The 11,962-nt window shown below is 47.4% G+C and overlaps 1 protein-coding gene across 3 annotated transcripts in view; it reads left to right on the plus strand.

Annotated features, from left to right (window-relative positions):
• LOC139349865 (caskin-2-like) overlaps positions 1 to 11,301 on the plus strand; it is a 47,210-nt gene extending 35,909 nt beyond the window's left edge. For 2 of the 3 annotated variants that reach the window (XM_070990900.1, XM_070990901.1), the window contains exons 12-22: positions 998 to 1,120; positions 1,687 to 1,773; positions 2,890 to 3,011; positions 3,200 to 3,281; positions 6,064 to 6,137; positions 6,316 to 6,426; positions 6,575 to 6,676; positions 6,782 to 6,920; positions 7,637 to 9,928; positions 10,027 to 10,264; positions 10,360 to 11,301. In XM_070990900.1, the coding sequence (XP_070847001.1) occupies positions 998 to 1,120; positions 1,687 to 1,773; positions 2,890 to 3,011; positions 3,200 to 3,281; positions 6,064 to 6,137; positions 6,316 to 6,426; positions 6,575 to 6,676; positions 6,782 to 6,920; positions 7,637 to 9,928; positions 10,027 to 10,264; positions 10,360 to 10,456 (3,467 nt within the window). In that variant the 3' untranslated portion in view covers positions 10,457 to 11,301. The remainder of the gene's footprint in view (positions 1 to 997; positions 1,121 to 1,686; positions 1,774 to 2,889; positions 3,012 to 3,199; positions 3,282 to 6,063; positions 6,138 to 6,315; positions 6,427 to 6,574; positions 6,677 to 6,781; positions 6,921 to 7,636; positions 9,929 to 10,026; positions 10,265 to 10,359) is intronic. The other variant, XM_070990902.1, reaches the window with a different exon arrangement.
• The last annotated feature ends 661 nt before the right edge of the window (positions 11,302 to 11,962 follow it).

An 11,962-nucleotide genomic window follows, 5' to 3' on the forward strand; every position in this document is an offset into this window, starting at 1 on the left:
TGTTGGCATGCATGATTACTGGAGGGTTCAGGGTGCTTGTAAATCATCTGATTTAATCCCTCTGAATGAAAGGAATATGATCCCTATGCTTGTTTTACAGCTGTAAAGCCATTGACATTCAAACAGCGGGACGAGCGCAGTGAGGGGTCCAATAACCGCAACAGACAGATGCACACACACACACAGACAAGAACACTTCATTTCTAGGTCCTCAACAAGCCAGGCAACACACACACGCACAAGCGTAGATACTCACACACAGAGACACACATTAATAGGATTACTATGGCCAGATTGCAAAGTGTCAGCTCAGTGCTAAAGCCTTCACAGTCTACGCTGGGATATTGTGTGTGTGTGTGTATGTGTGTGTGTGTGTGTGTGTGTGTGTGTGTGTGTGTGTGTGCATGCGTTTGTGGGTGTATGTGTGTATGTGCGTGTGTCTGCTCAGGCTTGAGGAAGAAGAGACAAGAGAAAGAGTTTGACTTTAAGTCGGTGACAGGCTCTTTGCTTATGAGGCAAACTCAGCTCTGTGTGTGTGTGTGTGTGTGTGTGTGTGTGTGTGTGTGTGTGTGTGTGTGTGTGTGTGTGTGTGCGCGTGCGTGTGCATGTGCATGTGCATGTGCATGCTTGAGCTCTTTGATAATGTCAATGGTGTCAGAAACCGTGGACCAACAACACACAAAGGGAAAGTAAGCCCTCTCAGCGTTGCTGGTGATCTTACACTTCCATTCAGCAGCCTCTTATGTAACACCACAGGGGATTTACAGTGAATTTGCCCTTTTTAGCTGTTGTTCCATATACTCAATGAACAAGAATGCACGATAAAGTTCAGAATGTGATCACCTGACTTAAAACTGTGTTTTTTTGTTGCAGTCTTATAGCCTGTTCTCGTACTTGTGCATGCAGCTCAAACTGACAACACACATGCATGTACATGAACTTCTTTCTCTCACTCATGCGAGCCAGCCTCAACCCAAACCTGTCTCCTTGACCCTAGGAGGTACTCTCTCTCGCCAAGCCTCAGCACCTTGCCCACGACAAAACTTTGTATCCAGAGCTCCTCCATCAAGCCACGGCCCTCAGACTGACAACTCATACACCCATGGCTATGATCCCACAGGTACATGCACACACACACACACACACACACACACACACACACACACACACACACACACACACACACACACACACACACACACTAACTTCCTCCCATCTGTTTGGTTCCTGTAACACATTCATGACCTCCCATGCAACGATGGATTACTGAAGAGACCTACAGGGCACTGACCCAGAGGCTCAAAGGGGTCAGGGGACCCCTGGGCCAGAGCCTCCGTTTGAAGTGTTTGTTAACATCTCTTCGGAAAATCAAAAATACTCAAAATAATGCCAAACAACCACAAAGAGACATAAGACAATCCCAAATGGCATGCTAGCATTGTTTCCAGTCTTTTTGTCTCTTTCAGTATGGGAGTCTTGCTCCTGTGTAGTTGTAGTGGGGGGCCCTTCACATGTCTGTGCCCAGGGGCCCGTTTCACATTTCCCTCCTAAACAGCACCGTGAACCCAGTCTCCTCTTCATCAGTCCTCTGGTGCTCAGTGTCGGCTCGATAGGTCCTCTCCCAGCTACAGTATGTGGGGTATACAGTGAGCGTGTGTCTGAAGTGTGTGTGTGTGTGTTTGTTAGGTGCTCCACCTGACAGTCAGCTCTCAGCCCCAGCTAGTCCTGTTAGCCCTACTCAGGACATTTGGGTCCTCAGGAGCTCTCCCACTGGTAAGGGTGTGTGGTCCTATATCCCCGCCACCCCTCTGACCCTGTGTACACTGCGCCTCTTTAAGGAAGCTTATTCCCAACTTTATCCCTTTAAATCCCAAAGTCTTGACCTTACCATGCCACCCTGTAAATATGATGCACCCCCACTGCTCCCCACACCCCCAATAATCCAGTAACCATAACTGCAGTTATCTGGCAGGCCCAGATGATGGTAAGTGAGCAGCACTCCTTTAGAACCTTTAGCTCCTGTGATTCTCCTGACTGGTGTTTTTTTTGCAGCTTGCTGGTGCAGCTACCTTCACCCTGAAAGCCTGGACAGCAAAAATCTGATAATTATTTTAACAAGTCAATTCATTTGGTGTTGAGTTCTGAAATTTGTAGTTTTGGTTTTCATAAGCAAAGAGATAATGTCTGAAATTAGCAAATTTTTAAAGGAATCATTTGATGTTTTGGTAAATACACATAATCGCATTCTTCTCAAGACTTAGACAAGAGGATTGATATCAGCTTTTGTCTGTATGTTAAGTATGGAGCTTGAGCCAGGAGGTGAGTAGCCTAGCTTAGCATAGGAAATCACTGCTTAACCTGTTCAATCTGTTGTTGCCAAAGAAATAGCTGCACATTTTGTCATTCACATATTTCTGTTCGTGTGTGGGTTGAACAAAGGACAGACAATTTGTGATGCTTTAGACTCGCTGATGGGCCTATTTTAGAGCTTTGGACTGAGTCAGGCTAACTTTTTCCTCCTGCTCCTAGCCTTTACGCAAAACCAAGCTAAGCTAAGATGAGCTAGAATAAGCAACTACCAGCCCTAGCTCCATACTTGCATACAGACATGAGGCAGGTGTCGAACCTCTAAGTCAACTCTTGGGAAGACAGCAAATAATATGTCAAACTAACCCTTTCAGGGTGAAAGGACTTGCTAATGACTTGTTGAAATTGTTTGTGTTTTGCAGTACACTCAGACCACATACCTTTACGAGAAATTACACCCTACAAACGTCCGTCCTGATTTCCTAACTCTCAGATTCTCTGCGAGTCTCATCTTACACTGCAATCTCCCCCTCTATGTTTTCTGTTTCTCCCTCTTTTTTTCCCGTCTTGTTTCGGTCTCAGGTGACAGAAACAGCGTTGGCAGTGCCGGCAGTGTGGGCAGCAGCCGCAGCGCCGGCAGTGGCCAGAGCTCGGAGAGCAGCCACAAACAGAATGGGACTCGCCACAATGCTGACACTGGCAAGGTGAGATCTGCTCACAAAGACCAGTGACATTAGGCAGAAATCTGCACTGTACTACAAACTGTATGTAGGATGTTCCTCATTACAAATCTGACCTGCCATGGTGGATATTGTCTGCAGCTCATATCAATGATTCTAGAGATTCAGCAGTGTTCCTCGTCGCAGCTTACCTTGTGTTCTTTTGTGTGCAGCTGGTTCCCTCTGCTGGTGAATCAGGAGACCATCTCCACATTGCAGCAGTCGACCACAGCAAACAGGCAGATGGAACCACAGGTTAGTCAGAGAAGAGAGTATTGTCAGCCTTCTTCTTGTAATTTTGGAATTCTGGAATTTTGAGTAAAAAGTCATAATATTGCAATGAAAAAGCTGCTTTGAGAACAAATGTCTAGAGTTTCCTCACAGTCCACACAGACAGTATAGTTCTGATTTGTTTGCACAGAGGTGTTAGCACTGCAGCGTCACTTTCCTATGACCAGGAAAAAGCTACGGTCTGTGTCTGCAGGTGATGTCACCTGGAACTGGTCACCATTAGAACTCTGCCTCAGTTTCCTGTTAGCACTGTTATAACACAAGCTTAGGAAGGAGACTGTGAGCTGCACATTTATAAAAGTGGATCAGACACTGGTTGGTTCACTTTCCCACCTCCTCAGATAAAATGCAGTGCACAGCCGTCTCATCCAGAGACTTCCCCCCCAGTAGCGTCTGGCTCCCATTGATATCATTTCCAGAGAGTCATGAAGCCTGAGCTCTAATCCTGTTCTGATGCCGTGAACTCGTGTTTTGATCTCTGTACTCTCTGACACAGCTGTCGGGAAAAAAAACAAGTCCCTGCTGTACTTTAACTGCTGCCTCAAAACATGTCCAGTGATGCACTCATACTGTACATCATGTAACTGCTTTCATTTCTTTTAATATATCTTTGATAATAAGATGTTTATTTGTGATTCCCATGACTTGTGGTCATCTGGGCGCATCACTTATTTGACAAACAAAAGGTGACCCTCATCCGTATCCACATTTGTTGACAATGCACTGAAATCTCATAATTAACAACTTTTCGCAGGTTTTTTTTTATCCTAATATTCAAACCTCTTCTCGCTGTATTATGACTTTTCAAACCTAAGGAAAATCACTTTATGTCCTCAGACAACATGTACATCACGGTAAACAGCATTAAAGTAGATGCTGTTATTCTCCATTTAAACATCGCCGTAGCTTCTTATACCACAGGAATGTGATTAAAGACAAATGTAGCAGCAGTGCTTTTGTTCTGCAGATCGAGCGTGTTATTGCAGTCAGTCTGAAAGGAAATGAGATGAAAGGAGGGAGAAAAAGGCTTACCTCACCTCACCACAGAAACCAATAAAACCGCAGACTACTCTCAACCACACAGCCCATAAAAGCGCCAGATCACCTCGCTAAGGAATGCTGAAGGCTAGCAGAATGTGTCCTTCTGTGTGCACGCTGTTGGAGCTGAAAGGCAGGTGCAGAAAAATCATAGAAAAATGCATTTGCTGCAGCTATTCTCTGGACTTGAGCTTTTTCTGGGCCTTTGAAAATGTTAAGGAGTGACAGAAGAAGCAGAGGGTCTCTGTTGACTTCAGGCTGAACAGGAAGGAGGGTTGAGGTGAAGAGAAATGAGGAGTGGGAGGGAGGGGTCAGGGGAGGAGACAGGAACAGAAACAGAAACAGCAAAACACATTTGTTAAATGAAGGAGAAAGACAAGAGAGAGAAGAGATAAGTTGACTTAAGTGCGTGCTCTGCGTGAAGGAGAGGCGGAAAGAAGGATGAAGTGCCGAACATCACGAGCTCTGCCGCTCTCGTTCCTCCTGAAGGGTGAGAAGTCATGTATGGATCTGACGGGGGTTTGATGTTTTGTCGGGGCTGCAGGGGATGCAGCACTTCTGTCGCTAGACTGAGCTGTTTAAATGTGATCAGAGGAGTCTGCTCACCTCACTGGTTATTTATTGATTGTGACGTGGAGGCAAAGCGACAGTGAAGATGAAAACAGAAGAAAGGCTGCTTGTAGATTGATTCAGTTCTGAACTTCAATGTAGAATTTTCTTGGACAAACAATTGAACACCAGTCCTAAATTTTGCTGTTTTCAAGGAAATGTCTGGAACAAGCAAACAAGCTCGTTGAAGGATTTTATTCTAGATTTGTGTTGATATCTAGTAATGAGGCAAATATCTTTTGGAGCGCACACACTTCATTTGATTTGGGCTTTGAGAAGAGCGATCCAAAAGTTGAAGTTTTGTCTCTTCCCTGAGGCCAAATACCTCTCCACTAGGTGCTGTTCTGCTCTCTTTGGACACCAGGACCTCTGACCTTCACAACAAAGCAGAGAAAAACAGAGCAAAGGAAAAGCAACACAAACGCAGGAATATCTCAGGTCCAGATTAAAAAAAAAAAAGAGAGAGTTTATTTGCTAAACTTTTGGATTAACCTTGCATGGATAGATACCACTAAGTCAGAAAATGTTGATTTATTTAAATTGCTTTTATACCTCTTCCATCACTTTAACTTTGCTAAGTGTATGTGTGTGTTCGGATTGGTGCTTCATAGAGAAAGGTTATTGCAAGCTGTGATAATTAAAAGGTAAATGGATCCTGTCAGGAAGGATGACTAAAAGAGCAAAAAGGAAGAGGGGCAGCACTTAAAGCATATGCCTGGGGCAAAAGAGAGGCAAAGATGGGGAAAACTGCATGAAAGGTGCATTCCTCAGAGATCTGTGGTAATATGTCATGACTGACATAAGGATGAGTCATGAGTGCGTTCAGTGGGCTTCCAGATCAGGTAGAGGATACACCTGTACTTAAGAGACCCAACAACCGCCCCCTCACCCAGACAGCTGCACAGAGGATTTTAGCAGCGTAACAAATGTGTCTTATTATCAGCGTTGTTTTACATACAGCTTTAAATCACTTACCAGAAGCCTGTCGCTGCTGAACCTTTGTTCTGTCTTGGGTCTGGTGGGTGGGTCTGGTTTGCTGACCCTGCGGTTGCTCACAGCAAAGCTTGTCTTCCTGTACAATTGATCGTGTGTTTTTCAGGTGTTTCCCGTCGGCAGGTCAACGGCACTCCTCAGAAAGGCTTCGTGAGGCCTGAACATCTTCTGGAGGGCAAGGTGAGCCCGGTATTAGGTGTGTGTGAGTGTGTGTGTGTGTGTGTGTGTGTGTGTGTGTGTGTGTGTGTGTGTGTGTGTGTGTGTGTGTGTGTGTGTGTGTGTGTGTGTGTGTGGTGTGTGTGTGTGTGTGTGTAAGAGAGAGAGGAGACTCATCCATATTTCCCCTCTTTGTTGTTAGGACTCTGAGGCCATCTACCAGTGGTTGTGTGAGTTCCAGTTGGAGCAATACACATCCAACTTCATCAGCGCAGGATATGATGTACCCACCATCAGCAGGATGACCCCTGAGGTGTGTATGTGTGCTCCAATTAGCATTTGTGCCATTATATATTACTGATGCACATATGCATTTACAGAGGAACACAGTGGTTAGCGTGACTCACTTGAATGATAATGTTGTTTGTTTCCTGGCTGCTTACATGTGTTGTGGTCTTCAGGACCTGACAGCCATCGGAGTGACCAAACCAGGCCACCGAAAGAAGATCTCAATGGAAATTGGCAAGCTGAGCATCCCAGAGTGGCTGCCTGATTACATTCCTGTGAGAAAACACCTCTAATGTCCCACTCACATTTTCATTTTTGTGATCAGTTTGCCTCACCGCCCCGTCCCCTGTCTCCTTTGTTGTGTGTTTGCTGCTGCTCAGGCGGACCTGGGGGAGTGGCTGAGTGTGATTGGACTGCCTCAGTACCAGAAGAGATTGTGTGACAATGGCTATGACTCCATCACTATTGTCAAAGACATCACCTGGGAGGACCTGCAGGAGATAGGCATCACTAAGCTGGGTGAGGAATTAGAGCAGGTTTCTATGAAATTCGACGTGGATGTTGGTCGTCTTCCCAAAGAATGAAGCAAACAAGTCATCTCACTCAAGTTATGCTTGCAAGGAAGTAATATCCCGTGTGCCTCTGAACAAACTTTACACAACATAGTGTTGGAGTGAAGAAAACTGAATCCTATCGGAGCCTTTCTACGATAAGTCTAAAGACAGATAGCGCTGTGTAACTGACATTACTGAGGTAGTTTGCTGACTCCTCTTGTGCTTCTGTTAAGTTAGTGCATGCTGTTTGCACTTCATAGCAGCACATCATTTGACAGAAGAAGTAGTCACGATCCAGCACCCATGATGTGCCGATCTGGAGAGTAAATACGATAAACTGCTGCTTTTCTGAAGTGTTAACTTCTGTTAACATGTGAATAGGACAGTAGCGCATCCTGATGAGAAAGCACCTGAGATATAGTTGAAAGCTCCAGAAAAGCTAATAAGTGAGTCAAGATTTTTGTCTGATTTGGTGTAATTACTGTCACATTCAAGTGTTGTCTTTAAAGCAACTAACTGGTAAGACTCTTGGGAATATCAGAGAAATTCAGTGCTGTTGTCCTGTAATTTCCACTTGTGGCCACAGAGGCCGCTGTTAAGCAAAAGTTAGACAGTCTTGCTTTAAACCACTGTGTGTTCAATATTGATCAGATTGTAATGATTGCTATCTCTCTGTCTCAGGCCATCAGAAGAAGCTAATGTTAGCAGTTAAGAGACTTTGTGACCTGCAGCGCTCTCGTAACCATGCTGGAGGTGGGACTCTACGACGGAAGCCGCCTGCTGCCCTGGAGCTGGTGGCCATCGAACACACGCCGGCACACAACGTGCATGCTCACGCTCGCTCTGATGCTCCTTCTGACGACTGCTGCCCCTCCCCGCGCACCCCCAGGGCCCTCCTGTCCTTCCAGGACAGCGAGTTGAGCGCTGAGCTGCAGAGCGCAATGATGGGCAGGGTGGGAGGAGGAGCTGCAGAGGCGTTTGGCATCAGGGGCGTGCCTTCTGCTATAGGCAGCCAGGAGAGCATAAGCGTGCGCTCCCGGGGATCAGGGAATTCTGGAAATTCAAATTCAGGATATCCTCAAGATCATCAAGCTGCACCATCTTCAGCCAAGGCATCCAGCCGGTCAGAGGAGAGTCTGGGGGGTGGTGTGGTGGAGGATGCCAAGCGTGGAGGAGGCAGCCCTGGAGGAAGAAGTAGACAGAGACCCACAGAGATGTGGGAGCACCAGAGTCGCTCTGCTACTCCCAACAAACTGCCCTTCTCCCCCCTAACACCTCCACTAACCCCAAGCAAGATGCCTCGCTTTGCCTACCCAGCTGTCCCACCCAAGACCAAACACTTCCAGTCCCCAAACCGCCTCTATCAGCCTCAGCACCACCCACTCGCTTCCCCTTCCCCTCCGTCCCCGCAGCCTTCTCCCACACAGAAGGCCTTCAGTTATCTCAATGCCCAAACAGCAGCCGTCAACGGGGCTCCATGGGTGCACTCCAAGCCTCTCCCTGGAGCTGTCCCCCTGTTGGGACCCCGGCCTGGACAGGGTCCTGCTAATGACACCCAGAGGGGCCCGCACAAGAAGCGTGCCCAAAGCCTGACTCGCTACGCTCTGTCTGACGGCGAGCCTGACGATGACGACGACCTCACTCCCACCTATACCTCCTCTTCCTCTGCAGCCATGCCCTCCTACGCTACTCTATCGCGCAGGCCAGGACGTGGACACGCAAACCCCGGAGGGACCCAGCGCCACATCAACCGCAGCCACTCATTTGCCGTGCGATCCCGACGCAAAGGCCCACCCCCACCGCCTCCCAAGAGAATGAGCTCGGTAAGCGGCAGCCCAACACGCCAACCAGGAAATGGGAAAGTGGTGGAACCAGAGGCGAAGGGAGGGGTGGAGACGGAGAGCACAGGCTGCGTGAGGAGCATCGCAGCCAGGCTAGAGGGAAGCAGCAGCAGTCCATCCAGGAGGATAGACATACCACCGACTCATATCCCAAATTCTCCTGTTTTCAGCCCTGTTTCCTCTCCAATTCCACATGGCATGACTCCTCACATGACTCCTCACATGACTGCTCACATGACTGCTCACATGACTGCTCACATGACTCCTCACATGACTCCTCACATGACTGCTCAGTCCCAACAGCACTCCAAACCTGTCCCTGCTCTGGGCCTGGGTGGCCTGAAGAGGACAGGAAGTGAGAGGACAGAAGTAGAGAGTAGAGTAAGAAGTGGGGCCACAGAAGGAAGACTGGACGAGGAGAAAGCAAAGAAAAGTGAAAGAATATCAAAGAGCGCTAGTCCGTCTCCAAAGCACTGCTCTGGCGACCACCTCCCTTTTGCTGAAGAAGGCAACCTCACTATCAAGCAGCGCCCCAGGATCACATCTGTCACCCAAGCAGATGCTGAACTCAAGACCCCAGAGGGTCCAGTCCAGATCCCGAACAGCCTGGAGCTCCCGGAGTTCAATTTGAAAGAGTCCGACACGGTGAAAAGACGACACAAACCCAAAGACTCGTTGATGCCTGAGGAGGCTACCACCCCCAACAGGGACGACAACCACTCACAAAACAGTCTCCACATGCATGATGTCAGCACGCTGAGCGACGGAGAATCTCAGAGGATTGTGTTCCAAAGAGTAGGCTCCATGGGAAAAGGCCCAAAGCCTCCAGTGTCTTCAAAGCCTTGCAGTCCTCTCAAACAACCCCCTAACAGCAAACCAGCAACCCCCCAGAAAACTGCTTGTTCTGTTCAAGCTAATGCACAAACAGCCATTCCTAAACTAACCAGTGTACAAATCCACACAGTCTCCCCGAAGCTGGGTGGCAGCATACAAACACAGACGTGTATACCCAGTCCCAAATCTGTGAAACACCCACAGACAGTGATGTCCCTGCAAGAGAGTCCACAGAAAGCTGCCGCTTCGTCCACATCGAGGCTCCCTCAGACCAGCGTAGCCTCGGCGTCAACAGCAGGTAGCAGCGACCAACAGACACGACATTTGCCTTGTTTAAGAATATTTTTTAAAATTGATTTTGCACAACAGATTAACCCCTCACGTCTTGTCCCTCAGGGTCAAACCTTGCCATGGTCCAGAGCGTTGCGTTCGCTGCTCCGTGCTCCCCAGCTCCGACCCCTTCGCACCCCGTCTCGGCACCACTGGGCCAGCTAGGGAGAGCGGGGACACCCCTGGCTGATGTGGCCGGTCTGGAGGTGCTGGCTCAGAAGAGGCTGGAGCAAACCAGCACGTCACTGGAGGCTGCTCTCAAAGTGGTGGAGAACAAACTGGCGCAGGGCAGCAGCGTGGACGGGTAAGGACAGCTGATCTTAAATGTATCTCAACAGGAACATCTACATACATCTACATACTGTACATACTTGTAACACCATCCTGTCTGTTTCACAGGGGCAGTAGCACAGTGAAGGCAGCAGGAAATATTCTGGATGACATTGGCAACATGTTCGATGACCTGGCTGACCAGCTGGACGCGATGCTGGAGTGACATCCTGAGACTCACCGGGACAAAGTTCCTTTCTGCCAACGGGAAAACAAGACTTACCTTTGAAGCCGGTGAGAACAGAGGCAGCGGAGGGCCCGGCGCCTCCTCGTGACTCTGGATGAGTCAACAAAGAACACATTTGAGGATTTCCTGCACAACTTTTCCTCAATATTGCCCAGTTTTTCAACGCGAGCACTTCGCCTTAGGACACACACCTGGGAAAGTTATTGGCGCAACAACAAAGCGCGGCTGCGAGATCCACCTCCAGACGCCTGTGTGTGTTCAATCTATTACCACTAAAGGGAACGAGGGTCCATTTTATTTGCATTACATGAAAATGTATAGATAAGTCCATGGTGGCACTGTGTATGTGTGTAGTCAGATATCTTTATACTGAGTATATTTATACTTCTATGTTTGTTTTTTAACAAATGGAGTTCCTATTGACTGTTTCACTGTCTAAATTAGCATTACTGTATTATATATATAATACAGAGTACTGCTGCTTATTGTCTATAACACAGGAAAATATTCTTTATTGTATTAAAAGCAGCATATTCCACATGTACGTACTACAGTTGATTTACATGTTTTTACCAAAGTCTTCAGGAGGTTCCTGTCAGCACACAGTGAAGCTTCTTTAAAGCACTACCGTGTGTGCAGCTCAGTCCGCCTCCCTCTAACAGTCTGGAAGGTTTTGCAGCTCGCCTCGGGGCGCTGTGAAGTGGATTTACTGTAAGTGGGCTGTTTCCAAAGAACGGGAGAAACATTTCAACAGCGGTCTGTGAAGCATTTCAAGCCGCGTCAGCGCGATCTGAGAGATCACAGTTCATTCTGTCAACGTGAGCAGTGAGGAGTTTTCTACGCAGTTGGCAGCGTGGAGTCTGGAGTGTGCCACCAGAATAACTAACAGCTTTTACAAGTTTCATTCTAATCAACCGATGAACTGATATGTTTTTAAGATGCTGTTGTAACTTTAAGGATTACATTTAAACTGTACAAAAACATACTGAAAAATATTTATTTCCTTACTCTGTCTTTACATTTTTAAATGAATCCACCAAATTAATTTTGAGCCTTTTAAATGTTTTTTTTTTTTTTAAACCACTTAGTAATAGTAACAGGAACATTTATATAATTGTTCCTCTGGAAATCTGAGACGTAAAGGTCCGTGGCCACGCTACCTGCGTGCTGTTGCTCGTTGACCATTGGCTCACTTGTCTGTGGGAACCTGGACCCCATCACTTCCTTTTCCACCTCCCTCCAACACGTCTCTTCTACAGCAGCCTCTTCACGTGCTCGCTGTCGACTGGACGAAGAAATACACGGCAGCATGTCAGCTTGGCCACGGGTCACCGCTCAGAGCAGAGCTTGCTCCAGCCATTGGAGCCAATTACGAGGTTCTCTGCGTTGAATTTTAGACACACTCCAGACTCCATAGCAGTTTTATGATCTTTTTTTTTAACTTAAGTTAAAAAATGAGTCATTGCTTTACAAAGCAGTGAATGA

The sequence above is a fragment of the Chaetodon trifascialis genome, chromosome 21 (genome assembly GCF_039877785.1).
Source record: "Chaetodon trifascialis isolate fChaTrf1 chromosome 21, fChaTrf1.hap1, whole genome shotgun sequence".
NCBI lineage: Eukaryota > Metazoa > Chordata > Actinopteri > Chaetodontiformes > Chaetodontidae > Chaetodon > Chaetodon trifascialis.